A 23,873-nucleotide genomic window follows, 5' to 3' on the forward strand; every position below is an offset into this window, starting at 1 on the left:
ATCTATCTATCTATCTATCTATCATCCATGTATTTATCATCTAAACATCTATCCATACATCTCTTTCTATGTATTTATCATCCATCTATCCATCAATATATCATGCATCTATTTATCATCCATCTCTATCTATCTATCTATCTATCTATCTATCTATCTATCTATCTATCTATCTATCTATCTATCTATCTATCTTAAAAGAAAAAATCTTATTTAGTTTACATCAATAACATTTTAGTAATATAATTGCTTCAATTTACTAAAAAATAAAAGCAGTGAGACAGAAAGACTCTTATTTTGTCAAGTATTTGCCACAGTGTTTCCCTACGTACGTGTACGTAATGACGTAACACGCCCAAAGAACAAACCGACGCATGATCTGAGAGAAAGGCGCCGGCGAACAAGAGGTAAAACTCGTCTGAGACAGCTCGAATGCCGTTAGATATTATTTATTTTATTTTATTTCATAAAATAAAGACACAGAGAGGTAGGTTATGTTGTGACAGCGCAGATAAAGCGTTATATGCCCGTTGGAATTTGTTTATTTTTAACGAGTGCGCTGAAATGAACGCTTAGCCCCGGTCGCTAACGGAAGCTGATGCTGCTGTTTCTGATGTTTTATGGGACAAAGAATTTGCTGGGCTTGTCTTATATTTCGTCGGTCCTGCTGTCTTTGAGGTCGTATTTGCAGTTTGACCAAATACGTGTATTCATTTGCGTCTACTCGTTGTAGTGAGTGTCGGTAAAACCCCTGTTGTAAAGGTTATAGAGGGATAGGCGAGGCCTGGATGTGGATGAGCAGCTGAGGCGGTGTGTGACTCAGGGCTGTGTCTCAAAACCTTGCGAGCTGCCTTGAAAGATAACAATTTTGGGCGTCAAAGGAGCATTTGAATCAGACGTGCTTAGTTTAGACGGGTTTGGTTTACTATGTTTTAAGACACTGCCAGAGTGACTGCCATTACTGCTGTCTCTTTTCTCAGCATCTGCTCAGCTGTCTTGAGACTCTGTCTGGCTTATTGCCATTACGATGTATTACAGCCAGTATATCACACTGACTAGGTTTAGGCACATTAGTATCTTCATAGTGCTCATTCTGTTACATATCAATGCATTAGTTGACTGAAAATACTATTTCTGTGTGTTTGGTTGATGGATGGAAGGAAATGTTGAGGTGAAATCCGTCGTTAAATATTCATGGTACACTCCCTGTGTCTCCCATGTGATAAAATACATAACACTACATTCATTGAAGTGCTTATGTTTCTTTATATTCCAGCATGTATAATGTATGATATTTCAACATCTTTTTTAGTAAAATTGAGATTTTGACTGAATAAATTATCTTATATCATGATGTTATATGTTGATTGATTATATTATAATGCCCTAGTTTCCACACTAACAGTTAACAGTCTTCGCATGGTTACTCATCATGATGTCTCATTTATCTTTAGGAAATGGCTGTGAACGTATATTCCACCTCAGTGACTAGCGACAATCTGAGTCGCCATGACATGCTCGCATGGATCAATGAGTCTCTACAGATGAACTTCACTAAGATCGAGCTTTTATGTTCAGGTGAGTTGTAAGGCCTGTATGCTCTTTTTGTAGTAAGGCCTGTATGCTCTTTTGTAGTAAGGCCTGTATGCTCTTTTGTAGTACAGTATAATGGTTATGTTTTGGAGTAATGGAAGTATTATAATTTTCCCTACAGGTGCAGCCTACTGCCAGTTCATGGACATGCTGTTCCCAGGCTGCATACCTCTGAAGAAAGTTAAATTTGGTGCTAAGTTAGAGCATGAATACATACACAATTTTAAGATATTACAGGCTGCCTTCAAAAGGATGGGAGTCGACAAAGTGAGTTGCTTAATTTCTTTTCCTCATGCTTGTCTGTACAACCAGTGTTTGTGTGGTCAGGTTCAGCAAAACAGACTTTTACAGACTTTTTTTTTTTTAATTTAGCAACAAACAACTAAATGTTATTAAATTTCACACAGGAATCATATTCACTAGAATTGGATATTTTTATTGTAGATGGGAGCCAATTATATCTTTTTGACAAGTCTCAAACATTACAACCAATTTTTTTTTTTAAAGGATTTTGATTTGTGTCTGGCAGGGGCTGGTGTTTAATTAAGGTAGTTTTACAATATTGGCCCACATCCACTGTTTTATTTCTCTGTAATTTGAAAAAAAAAGACATTGTAAACTTAAAGTTTGTGTAATTTCTGTATGCAGAAGCACATAGAGGGCTTGTTTTCTGAAACTTGTGACTTTATGGTGTTTGTGGGTTTCCATGTGTTTGGAACAGTCCTGATTTTGCAGTTCTTTTTGGTGTTTTTAGTGGCGTAACTTCCTCAAATGTAGTTGTATTCTTCCAGTTTTTTATTTTTATTTTAAACACATACCTGATAAATCCATGAAATAATATCCGGATGTGTTTTTCCCATCAGATAATCCCCGTTGACAAATTGGTGAAGGGCAAATTTCAAGACAATTTTGAATTTGTTCAGTGGTTTAAGAAGTTTTTTGATGCCAACTACGATGGGAAAGAGTATGATCCAGTGGAGGCTCGACAGGGCCAGGACACCATGCCTGCACCCAACCCCTCCATGCCTGCCCTCAGCAAGCCCAAGAAGATTATGAATGCAGGTTGGTCACTTTGCATCAAGTGTTTTAGCATTTTAGAATTAGAAATATTTGTGCGTATTGTATACATCTGCCCAAATAGGTCAAGAGTTCAGTGTAAGAACTACACTGCCAATCAAAAGTGAGATGACGTAGTAGTAGTATGACGTAGTACTAAGAAGTAGTTGTAATAAGTAAATTGATTATTAAAAAGTTTTAAAAAGCATTAAAACGTAACAGTATAGACATTTAAAATGTTAAATATTAGAATGATTTCTGAATTTGGCTTTGATCACAGGAATAAATTAAATTTTAAAATGTATAGAAAAGTTATATTAAATTGTGACTTCACAGTATTACTGTTTTTACTGTATTTTTGATCAAATAAATGAAGCCTTGGCGAACATAAGCGCAAATCTCACCACCCCCAAACTTTTTAGTGTGTATTAGCATTAATCATTTTGTTCCATCATTTTACTAATATCCACCAGGCATTGTGTTGTGTTCATGGCTATTTACATTAATTCTTCAATAAGATATTCATTTGGAGACCTGATCGTTTTGTTCTTTCTCCTCTGGCCAACGAACGAACACTGTGTCATTATTTACAAGTCAGAATTTAGATCGGGATTGGTAGAATTCAAATATTCATCCAGTTCCTTCTGCTTGAAGATAGATTCATCAAGCCGGTATGGAGCCAACGCTGGCTATAGGGTCTGTGGGGAGGACCTGTTCTTGTGGTCTCTGCTGAGGATCTGTCATGTCGACGAGGCCTTCACAGGGGATTGTCTAGTAGGCACGGTCTCTGCTGACATTCAGGGTCGTGTCTAGGTGCAGGTCCACAATCTGATCTGGATATGGGCTGGATCCGGCTGACTACATCATGTGTTGTGGTCGTGTCTAGGTGAAGGTCCAACATCTGATCTGGATATGGACCAGATCCAGCTGACTACGCTAACCTCGGGATAAGGATGAGACAGACAGAGTAATATTAGCTTAGATGCCTTTCTTCTTACGATGTAACAAGTACATTGGGTGTTCTAGCAAGTGTTCTGGTTCCTGTAGACTGATTTGAATAATAGAAATTGATCATGTGTTATGTTTATGCAAGGTTAAAGAGATGTGTTTTTAGTCTAGATTTAAACTGACAGGGTGTGTCTGCTTCCCGAACAAGGCTAGGAAGACTTTTCCAGAATTTGGGTGCTAAATAATTATTTATCGCCTGCAGTTGATTTTGATAATCTAAGTATTATCAACTTTTTGAGATCGCAGTAGATGTGAAGGACTGTAATGCGTTAAGAGCTCGCTCAAGTACTAGGGAGCTAAAATATTTAGTATTTTGTAAGTAATTAGCAAGATTTTAAAATGTATGTGATGTTTAATAGGGAACCAATTCAGTGTTGACACAGGCTTGTGATGGTACTGGTAATGGTACTTTCTGGTTCTAGTAATAACCCTTGCTGCTGCATTTTGGACAAGCTAGAGTTTGATTATTAAGCTTGCAGGGCAACCACCCAGTAGAGCATTACATTGATCTAGCCTTGAAGTCATGAACGCATATATTAACTTTTCTGCATTTGTCATTGAGTGCATATGTTGTAATTTAGATATAATTTAGTCTACTCCTGTTAAGACTGTAAATCGATATGAAGCTGTTGAGCTTTTAAACATGTTTAGTGTCTGTAGTAGGGCTGCCCCCTAATAGTCGACTAAACGTTAGTTGATGAGAAGAGGCTTAGTCAACCAAAATGTTATTAGTCAGTCAGTCGCAACTCGCAAGGAAAAAAAACTCCACAAGAAGTCACGCAGTCTGTGAGGGACAGATCGGTTTTACAGTATTTCAGCCGGGTTGGAAAGCCAAATGTTTAGTAGCAACTTTACGTGGACTCTCGCTATAAAGTTATCTAAGATTGTGTGCACTATTATGAGGCGCATATCCAAGGGTTCGTGCGGAGTGTGGAAGCTGAAGTATAGCATGCTTATGCATGGCATGGAGGAGCCGACGCGATCACTTGCATTTTTACAGGACTGGAGCGCGTCACAAAACTGAACTGAAACTCATTTGTCGGTCTCTTACTACTTTTTGTGATTGCTTGTTTCCCATAGCACCACAGAGAGCAGCCGTTGCCAAGGTAACACCCAAGATGATGCCTAGCTCTGCGCGGAGACCTGGTGCAGGTGGCGATGAAGAAAGGGCAGAGCTTATTCAAGAGGTTTGTTATACTGTGTACATTCTCACGTCATTATGTTAGTCTGATATATAACCCATCACTACTAAACTGTTTGTTTGGTTACTTTCAGTTAAATATGTTAAAGTCTACGATCCAGGACATGGAGAAGGAGCGGGACTTTTACTTTGGCAAACTGAGGAACATTGAGCTGATCTGTCAAGAGAAGGATGGTGAAGGAGACCCCACCCTGCAGAGGATTGTGGATATTCTTTATGCCACAGACGTGAGTCCAACGCAACTGCAATCTCACTAAAAAATGTTAACAAGATTCTCTGACTTGTTTCTAATAAGACCCTTAATAGAGAAAAGTGATGTTGTCATACGTATTGTCATCTACCTCATGATACAGTATTATGTCATATGCATTGGCCGATAAGACTTTTGTAGGAATGCGCTTTTAGTAGTCAGCCATGATTAGTGCTGCACGATTAATCGTATCGCAATCGTGATGTCAAGCCTACGCGATTATATGACGCAAAATGCTGCGAATTTATATTAAATAAACAAATTAGCGCTGTTAACGCAATTAACGCAGCATCTGTTAATTTTTGGCATCCTTTGGCTAGTGTTACGTTACATCATGATCACGCTCTTATTCATGCAAATGCTTTTAATTTAAACCATTCATGCGCGATAAGACAAAAAAGAACGCGCTGCCTGTGAATGTCCTCCTGACACACACACACACACACACACACACACATACACACGACCCACAGATAGACGCGCGCCAGTATCAAGTTCTCTTTCGCGGTAGAACGAACAACACACATGTATGCCAAAATGAACGCGCTGCCTGTGAATGTTCTAACTGTGACGGTGACACACAGGAAGACTCGCGCTAATATCATGCGTGCGCACAAAACAGCATGCCAGAATACAGTTCTCTTTCGAGCTTGAACTAACAATAACACACACAATTATGCCAAAATGTATTTTTGTCGAGTATCTTCATAACATAAGAGTAGTCTTATGATGAACGTGAAGAGTTGTGATGACTCGTGAGAGAATGAGGCGCGTGTGAGATCCGCGTCTCTGAGAGCAGCGGCTAGTCTTAAAGGGACAGTACACAGTAGCCACTAATTATATCTGTCGCTAAAGTTAATCAAAGAACAAAGGGAACAGAGAAAAACACCCACTGCTCTTGACTAAATAACTTTTTTTCTTTAGGCAGATTTTTTCACTAATCTGTGTGTGCATTTATTTTCCTTGAGAACCAAGCAAGTTGACTCATGAAACCATTTGTTTATTGTATCGCAAATCACAATCGCAATATTGACCTCAATTATCGCAATATGACATTTTCCCCAAATCGTGCAGCCCTAGCCATGATTAATATGTTTCATGAGTGATTGTCCATTACCATGGGGGTCACTGAGATAGTGTAGGACCTTAATTCTTTAATGGGTTAGTTCTCACAAAAATGGAAAAAAAAGTTGTCATCAATTACTCACCCTTATGTCGTTCCAAACCCGTAAGACTTTCGTGAATCCTCGAAACATATATTTTATTTTATTTCATTTTATTTAACAGATATTTTAAATGAAATTTGAGAGATTTCTGTTCCACCATTGACAGCTAGGCATCTACCACTTTGACACTTCAAAAAGACATTGTAAAACTAATCCATACGAAGTAGTTTAGTCCAAATTTTCTGAAGAGACACAATCGCTTTATATGATGAACGGATTGAATTTAGGCTTTTATTCACATATAAACATTGATGGGCGAACAATCAGAAGCTTGATGCACAAGAATGAACCTCATTGGTTCTTGCTAAAGCTCAAACATGCTGCGTAACACAGAAATTTCTCAGATTTCAATGAAATATCTTCATTCCTATTTTGAAGATTAACAAAATTAGGGCTGTAGTCAACCAAAGAAATGCTTAGTCGACCAAAGTCCTGTCCTGCACAACAATTAGTCGAAAAAAAAAAAAAAAAAAGACGCAATGTTTTGCATTTTGATTGAACATTTATTAAAAAATTGTCATAGAGCATTTATAAAACAACAACGAAAAAAACGTTTTTTTTATTTATTATTTTTTTATTGACACCTGGGATCCCCCGCAAAACAGTTCTCATTCGCGCTTGAATAAGGCCGGCGACACACTGGCTGCTGGCGTGAGAGTCTCAGCTGCGTTGGGTGTCTGTTTTTATTTCGGCTCCCATGTTAATAGGTTGGAGTTTGCACACTGCCTGCGTGAGACACGCGTCTCAGGCGCGGCTCGAGCCACGCGGAAAACGCGTGCATGCTAGAAATAGAACCGACGCCTGAGTGTTCCAGCAACGGGAGTGTTCTCTGGCTAGAGCGCAGAACAGCGGAGTTTGTATGGACCGAAGTGCATGTCTGAGCTTGTATTGCTGCTGTTGCTTTGACATTGTGGAAAATAGAATAATAGAAACAAAATGTATTAGACTTTTTACCCGTTATTATCAATCTAAATTAATCTCGTTTTTAATTTAGGCTAACTTAATTTCATTTTTCTTTATTTAAATTTCGTTTTTTCTTTATTTAAATTTTGTTTTTCTTTATTTAAATTTCATTTTTTCTGTATTTAAATTTCGTTTTTCTTTATTTAAATCTACCCTTTACTGTGTCAGTAATTTGTTAGTCAGAAAAATATTAGACTACCTTAAAAGTATTGCTTAAGTAAACAGACTGTGTGCGTTTTATATCACTAGTGCAGTGTCCGTTCTCGGAGAATATAGCCCTGCTCGCGTGAGGCGCGCCACTTCCCACTCGCGCTGTTCTGTAGTTTACTATTAATTCTGAACGTGTCGCGTCTCGCGTGTCTGTCTATATTGCACCAAATGCGACACTGCACTCCCTTGTGAAGTCGATTGGATGAACGGTTCTCGAAATAATCAAAATGCAAACGGACAGACAGACACATAGAGATTACTACCTATATTCCTTACTGAGCGCGAAGCAGCAGTGCAGCCAGCCACAGGTGCGGTTTCCGAGTGTTCTGCGTGGTGTGCTAAACTGTGGCGCTGTTACAAAATAGCCTAAATTAAAGCATTTAAAGTTGGGGATAAAACAGGCTAATTATATTTAGAATACAGTAATATATAACTGCTTATAAAGGAATAAATATCAAGGAGTAAATCAATGAAAATTTCTTTATTGGTGAAAAAAATAATAATTATGCGACTGGTCGACCAATGAGAATGTCAGTCGACCAAGACGGCATCGACCGATTAGTCGACTAAACGACTAAAGTTGACAGCCCTAAACAAAATGGGTTACAGGGTTGGAATGACATGAGGGTGAGTAAATGATGACAGAATTTATTTTTTGGTGAACTAATCCTTTAAGCCAGCGATACGACAAGACATGCCACTATTTGATTACGATTTGATCAGTTGATTTTACGGACCTACGATTGAAAATGTCAAATACTGTATTCTATACTCTTAAAAATAAAAGTTCCAAAAATGGCTTTTTGCAGTGATGCCATAGAACCTTTTTGTGTTCCCCAAAAAAACTTTCCTCTATAAAAAATCTTTTGTGCAATAGAAAGGTTCTATGCGTGCTAAACGTTCTTCATGGAACCTTAATTTTTAAGAGTGTAACTGGAAACACCCACAACAAAAATTAGACTTTTTTTTTTTTTTTATTACATGGAATTAATTATTTTTTAGTATGCGTTGCATAAACACACCTCTTCCGATTGATGCATCGATCCATATTGATGTGTCGTTACAATATATTGGCGTGTCGTTATATTACTCCTCATTTACCTCAAAAATGAGTTGAGGAAAACACATTCTTGGAACAATCTTTAAATGGCTAGACTTTTGTTATCGGATGACTCACTCTCTCTCTCTTGTCTGTCTCTTTCCTCTTCTTCTCTTGCTCTTTCTCAGGAGGGATTTGTCATACCAGACGCTGAGTCAGAGGACCAGGAGGAGTTCTAATGCTCGTGACTTGTTGCAGTTTTACCCTCCTCTCACTCTCTCCATTCCCGTCCTCTCCACAGTCACTCCCCTCCCACCTTCCCATCCACCCATCCCGTTATGCATTTGGACTATTCCGAGCTAACTCCATATTGAATCCCATCGCATCTGCTAAAGCATGCATAGACACACATCATGTTGAAAGAACTGTTTTAATGCCCTCAGACCTCTGGCTGCCACAATACTCCTGTTTCGCTCCGAGGAAGAGTGTGTTTCCTGTCTGTAAAATACAATCTAATATTGTTTTCCTCTTTTAGCAACTTCAGACACCTGCAAATGTATTTATCTTATTTTAAATGTCTCTGAAACGTCTGTAGTGTTTTATTGGTGGCGTCTCCTCCCTCACTGCTGTGATACATATCTGTGACCATGTCTCATTCAGAACCGTACCTTACTGACACAAAACCAAGGGACGGAATGACAAAACGTGCGTTAGTTCATTGCAAAAACCTTCTCACTTCCTAGGTTCCACTCATAGTTTCGGTGCTTGCTTTAGCGTAAGGCAGATAGCAGTCACCAGCGCTCCAGTCTATCCTCAGTGACTGTGCCTTATACAGACTGTCTGGAGGGAGTGGACTCAGTCTGATGTTTGTCTTTTCTTTGTTTTATGGATGTAGTGAAGCGTCGTTTTCGAGTTGACGTATGTACTAACACTCAGTCGTGCGCTTTGGTCTACAAGACGCTGCTGTACTGTAGCGCCACAGTTGCACGAGTAAAAATATTTTATTATAATTTTATTATCCCAGCCACTACATCAGTGGACTCAAGGACAAATTTTGAGTCGACAAGACAAACACTGCCCGTTTTCTACCTGTTTTTACTGCCTTATATTTAATTCTTTTTTCTATCCTTTATTCACACTTTTTTGGCAAATGTTTGTGATTCAGGCTGTTAAAGTTTTAAGTTTTCTTTTTTGTTTCTTTTAATTATTATTTGTAGAAATGGCAGCAGCAGAATATTGATTATTTCACACCACACAAGATAATCCATGAAATCCTTTGAGTTATTTTAAAAGATTGCACTCTTTCAAGACCATTCCCGAAATAACCATGTCAGGCTGATGATACAAATGCAAAAAAACACTAAAAATATCAATTAAAGGAGGCTTTTTAGATGAAAGCTTCTTGTTCATTTAAAACAAATCTTTGAGTTGCTTCTTCTAAGCAACGATCTCTCCCTTCATTTGTTGTTTTTGGAGATTCATGATGATTATGATCACTGTGCGAACTGACTTTCTCTGTGTAGTTTCATTGTTTTCATGTGCACTGGTCATTCTCAGTCGATATGAATTTTTCTCTGTGTGTAGTTCTCAATGTCGCATTTTACATCAATAGCACACGCAAAGTTTTTATTGGTGCTATTAAATACCTTGACCCTTAAGAACTTGCCTGTTTGTGCTAGAAAAGCCTCTTTGCTGGTTGTTTTGGTTTATTGGATTAGAAATGTTGCTGCAGTCGGGTGGATATAAGAGCATTATATCTGTTCTAAGTAGGAGACAATAGGAAAACAAGTGACACTCACATTTCTGAGCTTGCGTTTCGACAAATATCTCATTGTAATTTCATAATCCGAACTGCTAAATATTGGTGGATGCAAGTAAAAATGTGGAAGGAAGTTGTTTGGAAGCAGGTAATGTCTGTGAAATGCAGTGATTCACCCTTCCCTCCTTTCTTTCAATGCTCTGTGGCCTTTAAGAACAATCTGTAGCAAAGGTACATAGTGGGGCCCGCACCACGACCAAACTGTCTCTCTCCCTGTTTTTGTACTTGCAGGCTGTTAAGAGTTCCACATTTTTAACTGAAGTCCATTTCTTACAATAAAACGGTATTTACATGTCTCTCTGTTGGTGTCTTCATTTCTGGTGTTGAGGGGTTTGCAGTTGGATAGCATCTTGTTTTTGAGAATTTGTTTTGGACGTGTCTGTTCTTTATATGATTTACCTCATTTTTGAACAACAGAAAGTCATCCAAACTTTGAAATGCATACATTTGTCATGTAATAACTAAATATAATGTAAAATCTCTGCCAAGGCTGTGATGTCTGAGGAATATTTTCCTGGCACACTTCGGGCCCCTTAGTACCAATTGAGCATTGTTTAAATGCAACAGCCTACCTGAGAATTGTTCCTGACCATATCCATCCCTGTATGACCACAGTGCCCATCTTCTGATGGCTACTTCCATGTCACAATCATCTCAAACATGAGTTCACTAAACTCAAATGGCCTCCACAGTCTCCAGATCTCAATCCGATAGAGCAGCTTTTGGATGTGGTGGAACAGGAGATTCACATCATGGATGTACCGCCGTCAAATCTGCACCACCTGCGTGATACTGTTATGTCAATATGGGCCAAAATTAAAGTAGTTCTGAAGGCAAAAATGGGCCCAACCCCGTTCTAGCTAATCAAGTAGCCAGTGTCTGTAGTTCTTACCGTGTAGTCGACAGTCAGAAGACATCATCACTAGATGGCGGTAGGGATCAACTGTGAGTACTATGGTTGCTATAAAGCAGTCATTACATGAGGAGAATCGGGTACGGCTCAAGCTTTGTTAGTCCATTATTAAAGAGTGTGTGTGAGATTACAGCTGTGAAACTGAATAACAGAGTAATACCTGTGTTGTACCAAACAGGTGTGCTGTGTTTCTCTGTCATCAGGCCTGGTGTCTTAGATGATGGCATTTAGCTGCGATGCTACAATACAGGTCAGAAGCCACATCCTGTGCTTACATGTCAGAGGATGATTGTCAGGGAAATACTTTTTACTTTTAGTATTTATTAGGCTACATGTTTTTTTTTAGGTCATCATGACAAATTGTAAACAACTGTAAAATTATTTGCTGAGGTATTGAAATTTTCATTTATTTGCTGAGGTATTGAAATTTTTCAATTTACCAGGTTTTTAAAAAAAAAAAAAAATTAAACAAATACAGCTTTACAGTTACTTTTCAGTAACTTTGAAAATGTCTCCTGTCTGTAGAATTGATAAATTTAGGGCTATTTCTAAAACTAAGAAAGTTTCCTTTCTTTTTTTAAGAAATAATATTAGGCTACTTTTTGATAATTAAGTACAATGCAGTGTTGTTTTAGTATTTTATTTTGTTTAGCTATGTGTTTATTAATTTCTTTTTGTCTTTTATATATTTTTAAGTTTTAGTAATTTTAGTACTTACATTGGTTACACTTTATTTTAAGGTGTCATTGTTAAAGTTTAATTATATATTTAAGTACTGAGTAATATTAAGCAACTACATGTCCTTACTATAGGGTTAGGGTAGGATTTGGTTGAGATTAGTTGCATGTAATTATGCATAATTTACTGTTATTACTATAGTAAGTACCATATACAACAGTATGTAACATATACAAGGACACTGTAAAATAAAGTGTTGCCAACAAATTTGAATAGATCTAGATTTAGTTAGCAATAACAGTGGTACAATTCAAAACATTTTACTTTTACTCAAGTCTGTTTTGGCTAGATACTGTGACTATAACTTGGGTATAATTTTGGCCCCCTTTTTTTTTACGTTTTTTTTTTTTTACTGTTTTTTTTACCAATTTATTTTTACCTGTATGTTTGACCTATTTATATATATATATATATATATATATATATATATATATATAATTTTTTTTTTTTTTTTGCTATATGTTTAACTGCCTTATGACATCTGCTGTATGTGATTTCACCTGCTTCGGTCGTTGTCCTGTTCAGTTTAGTCTCTGTCTCACACTGTTCTTTTACACTGCTGACAGTCTGTTGTTTATCAGAAAAAAGAAATGCTGTTATTTTCAAACACTCTGGGTTTTCTGTCGCCCATTTCTCTTATTTGTGTCTCTGTGCTTTATTGGAGCTACTGGACGCACAGCTTTTCTTACAGAGGTTATTTATCTCCCTTACAGAGATCACAAAATGCCTGTGGCCTTTGCCAAATAAGACAGAAAGATCTTAAACTTGAAATGATACTCATTCCTATTTATGGAGATTCACAAAATCCTGATATCATATAGGCCAGTGAAGACACTGCCAACTAGTCTCTTCATACTCTTCTTTAATTTCTTTACGGCTGCATCTCTATTAACTATCTATCCTAGTATGCAGGATTGCTATTGTACTCTTAAAAAATCACAGCAATGTAGAAGTATCATTTTTGGTTTCTCAAAGACCCTTCCAGCGAACAGTTCTTAAAATACATTGACGAACGACCCATGAACGTTTTGTGCTAACATTTTGATAACATTATTAAAGACCAGATAACTTTGAATGAACATTCTATTAACATTACTGGAAGAACATTTGTTCATAACTTTGAGAGAACCTTTCAAGAACGTTAGCCAAAGATCTGAGAAAATTCCCCTGTACCTGGGAAAAGGGTTAGTGTTTCCCCCAATTAATTGATGTGTTATACTCCTGACAAAGACTCTCATTCCTTCCTCCCAGACACCAAAGAACCGCAAGCATTGTAGCCACCAAAGTAGAGCTCTTCAACATTATCATATTCTGTCTAAAAGCAACAACACAGGCTAATGCTAACCACCTTGTCTGCTGTGCGCATGCTAGTGAAAATCCACGTCTCGTTGATCACATGTCTATTGCTTGTCTATATGCGTGTTCTTTGTGAGAGATATACTCTTAATGTAAAGGGCTAGACTGTATTCTGTTTGTCTGAAATGCTTCACCGCTCACTTAGCAAGACCTCCGGCCTTTTGTTCCTTATCTGCAGTTAGCACTCTATCATCTCTTTTCATGCAGACTAAACATCAAAGCATGTGAGCTTAACAAAACTGAGGGAAGAACATGAAGAGCAAGAAGAGCACTGTTTTGTTACAGTACAATAAAACTTGATAAAAACAATATGCCTGTAGGCTATATACATTATATATATATATATATATATATATATATATATATATATATATATACATATATATATATATATATATATATATAGCCTATACCTGCATGATGAACATCATTGGTGCCAGCTATTCACTAAAAATACGTGTTTGTGAAATGGCTTAGGCTGCTGGAGAGACTTGTCCAATACCCATCATGCCTGTTTGACTCTGGGATTAGGACTTAAACTCCATGTGTTTCAACTGGAACCAAGTTTGTTGTTGAAACTTTAATGCCGCACTCCTCTCTCGTGTCTTTGCTAGGGGCAAAATAATCAGAGGTCCTGTCTTTTGCTATTTCCTTTAATATGAGTTTGGTTTCAAGAGGATTTTCTGCTCTTTATTGTTTGTGCAGCGCAGAATGCTGCTGAATGTTTAGCGTGGGTTATCTGTCTCTTTCTCCTCATTAATGAGGAATTAGAGGTGCTGAGATCCTGCTGTAATTATTAATGTGTGGATTGATGGGTCTGACACGTCGAGCAGGTGTGTTTGTGTAGGGGGAGTTTGAGGCAAACGTTGAGCGTGCTTTTGTCTCTTTCACATGAACATGCTAACTCACTATCCCAATGATCTTTATTAGTGGTGCTTGCTAAAAACACCTAAACAATCTCATAGATTTACTATAACAAGAAGATCATAGAAACTTTTTATAGAAGCCTTTTTCCACTTGAAAAAATAACTAAATATATAGTTATAAATATATAATTATATAAATCATTGTTTGTAAAATAAAATTGTAATAATTTAAAATGTATTAATAATTTAACAAAATATAATGTACTAATACAATCTCACAATTGTGACCATTTCTCAATGGTATGTTTCTCAAATATACCATTTAAAGGTACGCTATGTAACTTTTCTGCACAAAACTGCATGCATTTTGTGGAAGAACATTGTTTTGGTTGTGCTTCGGCTGTGCATGACTGCGGATTAATACGACCCTTTACAATCGATAATGCTTTACAATGAACTTTGTTAGAGAGCTACATATGGCAATTTATCTGTTCAATAAAATACCTTACTTACCTGTTAAGTAATAACAATATAATCTCCGCTTCGCTTTTAACATTTCAAATCCTTCAGTTCTCGCTGAAAAGCCAAGCCAATGTTGGTTCTTGTTTTATTATGAGCTGTTGCGTTCTCTTTTTGCCAGCAGACTCTCCTCTAAAATATAACAGGCTTACCATAGTGATTCAGGGTAAGACAAAAACACATTTTGGAAGAAGGATTGATGTATTGACTGATGTATTGATTCATTTTGAACAAAAGAATTTACATAGTGTACCCTTAAGACTTTAAGGGCCCTATCTTGCACCCAGCGCAATTGACTTTGTACACCGACGCATGTATCATTCCTATTTTGCACCCGCGCACAGCGGACTTTTCCCTCCACAGACGCACGTCGGTAAACTAGGAAATAAACTTGCGCTCCTCGGGGCGGTTCAGCGCAAAGAGGAGGCGTGTTCCAGCGCAAACGTTCCCTGGTGCTATTTTGCAGGTTTAGAAAACAATTCCGCCACTGACCAGGAAAAACCTAGTCTAAAGTCAGTGGCGCGTTGCGCATGTTATTCATATGCTATTTTAAGGGCGCATGCTTGGCCATAATCAATGTAGCGTGTGCACAACGCGCATACACTTTGATTCTCTCATCTACACAGAAGCAGCAGTTTTCATTTTTGCAAATCATACATTATTACAATAGATAGATAGATAGATAGATAGATAGATAGATAGATAGACAGTTTATTATAAAAGCATACATCTAGCTTACACATTTATCCAAATTATCATACGCGTTTAACCGAAGTTAATTTGGGTGGGTTTCTCCGTGGGTCACTTCTCTGTGTTTTACGGCCCTGACGAGAATGTCGGTATCCTCGGCTGTGAACCGCTGTTCGCGCGCATCTGGCAAATCCGCCGTTATAATAGGAATCCGCCATAGAACAAGCGTGCCTGCTCTTAAAGGGAATGTGAGATGATGCTCTGATTGGTTTATTTCACGTTACGCCCAAACCACACCTATGAATAATGAAGCTACTTCAGACCAACCCATTTTAGATTTGCGTCGGGCGCAAGAGTCATTTATCCCGCCGGTATAATAGCAACAGTGCCCAAGACCCGCCCACAAAGTTACTTGCGTTTCGCGCTTGATACTTGTGTTTCAGATCGTTAAAATAGGGCCCTAAATCTCACAATTGTGACTATTTCTCATATTTATGACTTCAAATCTCAATTGCAACTTTATTTTATTTACAACTTTATTCACAGTTGTGACTATTTCTCGTAATTGTTTTCATATCTCATATTTGCAACTTTACCTTTCACAGACAAGGCTTAAGCCTAGTCCCGGACCCAAATGCATGTTTGAGCGGTTTTAACTGAAAGCAACTGGCTGAGTATTTTCCTCTTAAAACTGCAGTGAACCAAAGACAGTCTCAAAAATGTGGTTTGAAATCGTTGGTGTTTCTGACGTCACAAACTACCTTGTAACCAATCAGGTCAACGAGTGATCGTCAACCAGTGGATCTCTGAGCTGGTGGAGTGGAGGCGGGGCTTATTTGCATATTCATAGAACTGCGTATACTAAATGATGCAAGGGTGTAGAGTTACATTCAAGCGATTTTAAGGCATGAGGAAATTTTTTTCAAGGAAAAACCTTTTAAATATGTCATTTTGGTGATCAAATATGAGTTTTAAGGGATACGAAAATTGACTACAGGGGGACTTTATGAAAAAGTACAAATCTAGTTTTATTTTCTCCCTCTCTCATGTGCACACAAACATTTGGTTTATCCTGAACCGTCCAGCTTGGACAGGTGAGTAAGTGCTAAGAACCACATCACAGTTAAGATCAGGCCTGTCTGATCACGTCTGTGGCTTACTGACTTTGAAATGCATGAAAAACCCACATCAGAACTGTGTTTGAGACACATTATCAAACAATCTCACAGACACACAACAGATTGTGTGAAAGGAAAAATATGTGCCTGGAGTATATGCATCTTGTAAAAAATAATAATTTAAAGGACAAATCCAGTGAAAAATGAACCTAGGGGTAATTAACACATGGTTACCGAGTCGATCGTTCCCTGCGATGCGTTTTCATGAAAATCGAATGTATAGAGTTTTATCTTTAAAAACAGTATAGCTCATAACACTAGTATATGGGGCACAGAGTAAGTAAAAGTAAATCGCTAGTTAATACCACTAACAAGGCTCAAAATAGCCTCACACTAACACGGTAGCATAATGAGGGTCCCTACATGCAAACTGAAGCATTTAGAACTTTGTAAGTGTACAGACAGTTTAATAAGAAGATACTTTATAAAGACAGTACATTACGCGTTTACAGACAGGCGCCATCTTGGAAAACAGTCTCGATTAATCGAGTCACGAACGCCGTGCTAAGTGAGCTGGTCGATAGGAATTACGTTTGTGAAATCTAATGTAGCGCGGCGTTCGTGACTCGATTAGTCGAGACTGTTTTCCGTCTGTTTCCTCATTATGCTACCGTGTTAGTGTGAGGCTATTTTGAGCCTTGTTAGTGGTATTAACTAGCGATTTACTTTTACTTACTCTGTACTACAGTGTTATGAGCTAATCTGTTTTTAAAGATAAAACTCTATACATTCGATTTTCATGAAAACGCATCGCAGGGAACGATCGACTCGGTAACCATGTGTTAATTACCCCTAGGTTCATTTTTCACTGGATTTGTCCTTTAAGAACAGCCCTAGTTTAGTCGCTGACCTGTGCCGAGTCTGTAAGGGTGTAACGGGGCGTTTCCACATCATTCTCACTATTTAAATGAAATCCCTGGCAACCAGGAGGCCTAGAGACTAATACACTGACACAGCCACTTCAGACAAAGAACCTTTCTTTCATCTCTTGTACTCTGAGTTGACTCTCTTGTCCATAAAGGAAGTATGTGACAGCTGGATGGCATTTCCTTCATCCTTCAGTTGTGAGATTTGTCTCTCTCTTGTTTCGTTTTTGTCTGCCCCGTGTGGAATGTGTTCTTGTTTGGAAGTGAATGAGATTTCGGGTTGCATTAGCAGGAAGACTCTACACTTCCAAAGTCAAACACCAATTTGACCCCTGCCAGTTTGTGGCGATACTCCTCTGAGAGCAAAGTTCAGAGGTCAACGTGTAGGACAGACTAAAATATTAGTGTGTCAGCCTTAAGCTTCATTCATTAAAAGTGACACGAGTCAGCAGGGGAAGTTGAAGTATTAGTTCATCCAAAAATGAAAAATGAAAGAGAATATTGGAAATCAAAACGTTTTGGTTGCCATTGACTTCCATTATAGGAAGTCAATAAGAACTAAAACTCTTTAATGACCAACATTCTTCAAATGATATTTTTTTTCAAATTCCTATATGATTATTCTATAATATAATATTCTTATATAATAGTCATATAGGTTTGGAACGGCTTCCCTTGTCCCTTTAAGAACAAGGTATGCTTGTCTGTTTTTGTCAATGGAAAGACACCAGATGTCTTCGCACATCTGGCTGCCATCTTATCTCGACTGCTTGAAATCAGCTTGGTTATCCTATCATCTCCTTTTATGTTCCACAGAAAGAAAAAGAAAAGAAAGATGAGTTCAAATCAACAAGAGTGTGAGTGAATGAATTTTCATTTTGACCAAAATATGACCCCAGACTTTTGACCTCAACAGTTTATTGTTCTGCAGCAAATAAAGATTGCTGGACTGAATGCATGTGAATAACTGTGTGTGCGTTTTATGACTAGTAGTCAGAGGGGCGCCTCTTTGCTGGCTGCGTTTCAGGTGGTCAAAATGATGGGCGAAGAAAACACCTGCTCCTCTCCTCCCTCTGTCCCCTCTCTCTCGCTTTGTTCTCTGGAGCGCTGCCATTTAATTAAACCTCAGGTTCTGTAGACTGGAAAATGAAAGCCTGACGCTATATGAGGTGTGGAGGAATGTGAACGAGCTCTGGTGGGAAATCTCACAGTGTTGGAGGGGGTGTAATGCACGGTCTAATGGTTGCTGCTCGCTATTACAAATGTTTCTTGTCTTTTGTGACAACATTTGATTTGTACTGACTGGAAACATTTTACCCTTCAGAGCTCTTAAAATGACAAGCATGTATTGTGTTGCAGTTAAGTAACAACAGATGTGTAAAGAGTACCTAAAAACCATACTTGAGTAAAAGTACAGATACCTCTCAGTGAAAATGACTCCATTACAAGTTACAAGTCACCAATTCCAAAACGACTTGAGTTAAAGACTTAAAGATTTTAACAGTACTTAAAGGAACACGCTGACTTTTTGGGACTTTAGCTTATTCACTGTATCCCCCAGAGTTAGATAAGGCCATACATACCCTTTTCATCTCCGTGTGTGCCGTAACTCTGTCTGACACACCCACCGCTAGCCTAGCTTAGCACAAAGACTGGAGGTAAATGGCTCCAGCTAGCATACTGCTCCCAATAAGTGACAAAATAACGTCAACATTTTCCTATTTACATGTTGTGATTTGTAAAGTCAAATAACAAGGTCACATGAGACACAGCCATCTTCTAACCGTATACATACTGGGAACTATATTCTCAGAAGGCGAAGCAACTGCTACTTCTGCGGAGTGATTTACTCCAACTCTGAGCGAACTCTGCTCCTCACCACGGGGCTTCTCAGGTGCCCAAATCACTCCGCCCATATGTCTATTAATGTCTGCAGACAAATCTGCAAGATGCAAGAGTGTTTGCTCATCTGCAATACGTCTCTGAGACGTTTCCTGTCAGACGTCATATAGACATTTAGAAGATGTCTTTAAGATGTTTATGATTTAGAAAGGATGTAAAACACCCTTTTCTAAACTTTATTAGATGTTTTTACACAGCAAATGTTTTCCAGACATCTTGCAGACGTGATATCTGTCAATAATTATTTTTTTCTAGCTGAAGGATGCCAGAAAGACAGTTAATGATTACACTTCTAAAAAGTAAAATATTAATACATACTTTTGGCTTTAATATAATTATGTGGTAAACCTTTTTCATTCAAAGAAATAAGGCATGCTTTATTGTGAATAAAGTCCCAGCTATAGCTACAGCACAGCCTCTCCCCAGCAAACACAGAACATTCCCTAATTTGGTTCCTGCTTGGTTCTTTGAAAAATAATAATAATATATATAATATATATATATATATATATAATAACGTTCTAGGAACATTCTTTTCAGGTTTTATTTTGCAACCATAAAATAAAGTTCCTAGAATGTTGCAGGGTGGTTATTTTTAAATAACCTAAAAATAACTTATACAGAACATTCCCTAATAGTTATTTTTCGGCTATTAGGCCTATTTAATAATCATATAAAGACTGGGTCGCGGGAGTGCTGGATTATTATTACTCCGTAGGCTACAGCGGGTAGCCTAATGATATGGAGTAGGCTAAAGAGGTTAGGGAAAACGTTATAACGTTAGAGTAACGTTCTACAAGCCAAAAAATAACGTTCTATTTCCGTACAGAAAACTTTCTTGTCTAACCAAAAACAAACATTAAAAAAAGAACGTTCTGGGAAACAAAAATTGTTGGGTCGTTGCCTACCTTTTAGCTTACATAATCTGATCAGACGGGAGAACGGAATCAGTCTGATTCATGAACGAAGGTTTTTTTTGTAACAGCCTATGCTCAATTGATTCACCGAAAAGATTCGACTGAGTTATTCACGAATCTGACATCACTCTTCTCATGAACGCTCATTTGAGAGCGAGGAGGACATGAAGATAAGCCTACGTCTTTTCATCACACAAAGTTATCTATTTGTATGCTATTTAAAAGACTTATTTAGCCTAAGGCTAGTATAGCGCACGAGTCGTAGGCTATAAGCTATTTTATAGAAGCCTACTTTTATAGGGTTACTGCGTCATTTTTGTTCTCATTGCATGGAAAGACATTGTTAAATGTCAAAATGTTAAACAGAAGAAAGCAGCCATACGGAACAAAAAGAATGGTGCTATGACAGAATTTACCTTTTATATTTAGGCTACCATGAGATTGATTTTAACACAAAAATATGCGATTTGATTTGGCAGGAATGGGGTCTCCAGCAATAACACATATCACCTATTCATTGGGTCTCGCAGCGTGAGAGAGAGACAGGACTACACACGCACTGCACTGCCCTCTCTCTACTCAGCGCGCGCGCACACTGCACTGCCCACACAGAGGCAGAGCCCGAGAGAGAAGTTGCCCCCTGAACTGCACTTCTGCCTAGTATTATTGTATATAACATACAGAAAGAAACCGCAACGACTTTCCGTTTATTCGGTCTCTCCAAATGTCCGTCATTAACACCGCAGCAAGCTCTCAGTGGACATTTTGACCAGTTGTAACAGTGTTGAGCGCGCGGCACAGGTGAAGATGGCGAGGGGAACACCGCGCGCACCGGTGTTAGTGTTTCTATCGCTACTGCTCATTGAACTTTTAACGGCGCAGGAATTGCCCACCGGCGGCGTGAACGGATACAGTTTGCACCCACCGTATTTTAATCTAGCGGAGGGAACGAAAATCACGGCCACGGCAACCTGCGGAGTGGACGAGAACGAGCAGCCGATTCAAGACTTGTACTGCAAGCTGGTCGGGGGGCCCGTGTCAGGGGACCCGAGTCAGACTATTCAGGTAAAGATGTGGAAAATGCTCACTTTTCTGCAGTTTACATTACTTAAACATGGATAAAAGCGTATTTTTATGTTAGTTGTAGTAGTTATAACTTATAATGGATTGTATTTGGCTTTGTGAAATGCACTTTTAATCGTTTTTGTACTCAAATACAGGCTATCAGATACAGAATAATTCCCATATTAATTTAGACCTACTTGGTGTTCAAAGTTGGAACTGCAATGGTACACCTTACCATGTTATATTTTCCAAATTAGACTTATTACCATAAAAATACTGTAATTTGTTTTCTTTTTTTGTTAGTCTATAAACAAGTCAGGACAGTGCTTTTGGTTTTGAGGAACTGCAAAAGCTTAATCTTATTCTGAGAGCACCTGCTCAAGGTGAAAATGCCAAAGACCCGTATAAAGGGCTATACTGACTCCTAGAGACCCCCACTGAGGCTTCATAAGCAGGGGGCTCAGGAGGCACGACTCAGCTTGTTGGCGAGTGAGTGAAATGTTTAAACATTGTAAGGAGTAAAACGCAACCCCCGTGTAGCACTGCTACTGGGATTTTCCCTGAGGAATGTGTGGCATTCCTGTAGGAGACCTTGAGGGAGACAAACACAAACACACACACATTTGCACCACACTTCAAAGAATTTGTTAATAAAATGTTGCGACCTCATCGATTGTTGCAGGGACGTCCTGCGGCCTTGCTCACAACATCACATTTATGCATTTAGCAGAAATTTTTATCCAAAGTGACTTACAAATGATGGATACAATAAGCGATTTACCTTAAAGAGACAATAAACACGAGAAGATTCAAATGTAATTCAGAATAGTATGATTTATCATGTTACTGTAGTAACAGCAACTGGTATTTTGGCAGAAACTATGGTTGCTGTGCAATTGGCAGTAAGTCGAACCTTCTTATGAAAGATTAGTCAAAGGAAATCTTATCTAATCAATCTCAGAAACCTTCACACATGGGTGGTCTTAACATTTGTGAATGGCTGATTGAGTCTTCTCCTGTTTGTTTATTTATACTGTTATAAATGAATCTATTTTCCTAGCCAAGTACACAAATAGCTCTAAATATTAAGAATTAAAAGAAGTTTGAGTTGGAAAATAATGGGAGTGAATTCCTTGGTTTCTTCCAGTGTTTGCACTGAAAATTCTGCACACTAAACCCCTACAAATCCTCAGTGTTCACAAGCAACAAGTGTCTAAAGCTTGCTGATCACAGTTTCAAAGGATTTCGACATCAAAAATGAAGTTTTACTTTGCTTAGTCGGTGCATCTTTTTCAGTCACAGTTTACAACTCAGATTACCATGGAAAATAAGTTTTCACTTTGTCCTTTAGTCTTTACTATCAGAAATAAACAGATAAAAGGTGAAGAAAACAGAGGGGACATTTTCCAAGAAGGTATTGCATCTGCAAATCAGAGTTATTTATTTGCACGCACTCTCTGTATTCGTTAAAATAATTATGCAAATCAGGTGTTTTGCAAACACTCCCAAAAAGTTCATTTCAGTTTGTACGCCACAATTCCTTTGCAGGTCACTTTGCATCTCAATCGGCTTTTAAATGCTTGAATTATTGCTTCCATTGATAGAAAATCACATAGGCTATCTTAATTATGCCAGGAACTTAATTTATAAAGCATTTAGCAGCACAGCAACAGTTAGAGCTCACTATAACATCTGGATCAACTGGATTGTGGGTGGTTTCAGTGCTGTAATATCGCTCACAAAAACTGGGACAACTGTAGTGAATTCACCTCAGACGGAGGAGTTAGTTTGCTCTTTCAACGTTCAGCCCGTCTGAATTAAACTAAAAGGAGATCGTCGTTAGAAACCTAAGACTTCCTTTACCTAGTTTTATCTAGTGACCGAGGCGTCTCGAGGCCAGGATTAAAGGAGAAGAGTTAAGTTTACAGGTCAACTTTAATGTTTTACAGATAAGCTATTACCTGATCATGTGACTTACTACAGCGTTGTGCATTCAATCATTATTTATGTGACAGATTGATACATTAAACTGCTCAGTCAACAGTTTTGTTTTGCAAAGTGCTGAAACGGAAACCTAAAAGCTAAACTTTGTGTCTTCCTGTGTTATCAGGGCCAGTACTGTGACATCTGCACCTCAGAAGACACTAACAGAGCGCATCCCATCAGCAATGCCATAGATGGAACCGAAAGATGGTGGCAAAGCCCTCCTCTCTCCCGCAGTACAAAATACAACGAGGTCAACGTCACTCTGGACTTAGGACAGGTATGTTGCTAATGCATTCCTTACAATTTGTCTAACTCTTTATCAAACCCCCGCCCACACGCACATATCGTGTTCAGATTATTCAGTGTACAGTAGAGTCATCCGATACTCGGCTACAGCAGGCGCTTTTGTGGATTGCACATGAGTGTAGAATTTCAAGGGTGGATCCTAAGTTGAATATCATCCATTCATACTCAAGTCTGGAGTATCTAGAGGTGTTTTTTTTTTGCTCTGA

General features: G+C 38.3%; 2 protein-coding genes across 3 annotated transcripts in view; both read left to right on the forward strand.

The window, feature by feature from the left end:
* The first annotated feature begins 331 nt into the window (after positions 1 to 331).
* mapre1b (microtubule-associated protein, RP/EB family, member 1b) lies at positions 332 to 10,661 on the forward strand. Its single transcript, XM_084097995.1, has 7 exons — positions 332 to 407; positions 1,455 to 1,578; positions 1,715 to 1,860; positions 2,457 to 2,655; positions 4,738 to 4,844; positions 4,933 to 5,085; positions 8,735 to 10,661. Exons 2-7 carry the CDS (start codon positions 1,458 to 1,460, stop codon positions 8,783 to 8,785), a joined length of 777 nt encoding a protein of 258 aa, XP_083954121.1. The 5' UTR covers positions 332 to 407; positions 1,455 to 1,457; the 3' UTR covers positions 8,786 to 10,661.
* Positions 10,662 to 20,912: 10,251 nt separating this feature from the next.
* Positions 20,913 to 23,873, forward strand: part of lama5 (laminin, alpha 5) — an 80,938-nt gene continuing 77,977 nt past the window's right edge. For both annotated transcript variants that reach the window (XM_084098435.1, XM_084098436.1), the window contains exons 1-2: positions 20,913 to 21,375; positions 23,486 to 23,638. In XM_084098435.1, the coding sequence (XP_083954561.1) occupies positions 21,118 to 21,375; positions 23,486 to 23,638 (411 nt within the window). In that variant the 5' untranslated portion in view covers positions 20,913 to 21,117. The remainder of the gene's footprint in view (positions 21,376 to 23,485; positions 23,639 to 23,873) is intronic.

This window comes from Abramis brama (genome assembly GCF_963993115.1).
Source record: "Abramis brama genome assembly, chromosome: 22".
In the NCBI taxonomy this organism is placed as follows: Eukaryota; Metazoa; Chordata; class Actinopteri; order Cypriniformes; family Leuciscidae; genus Abramis; species Abramis brama.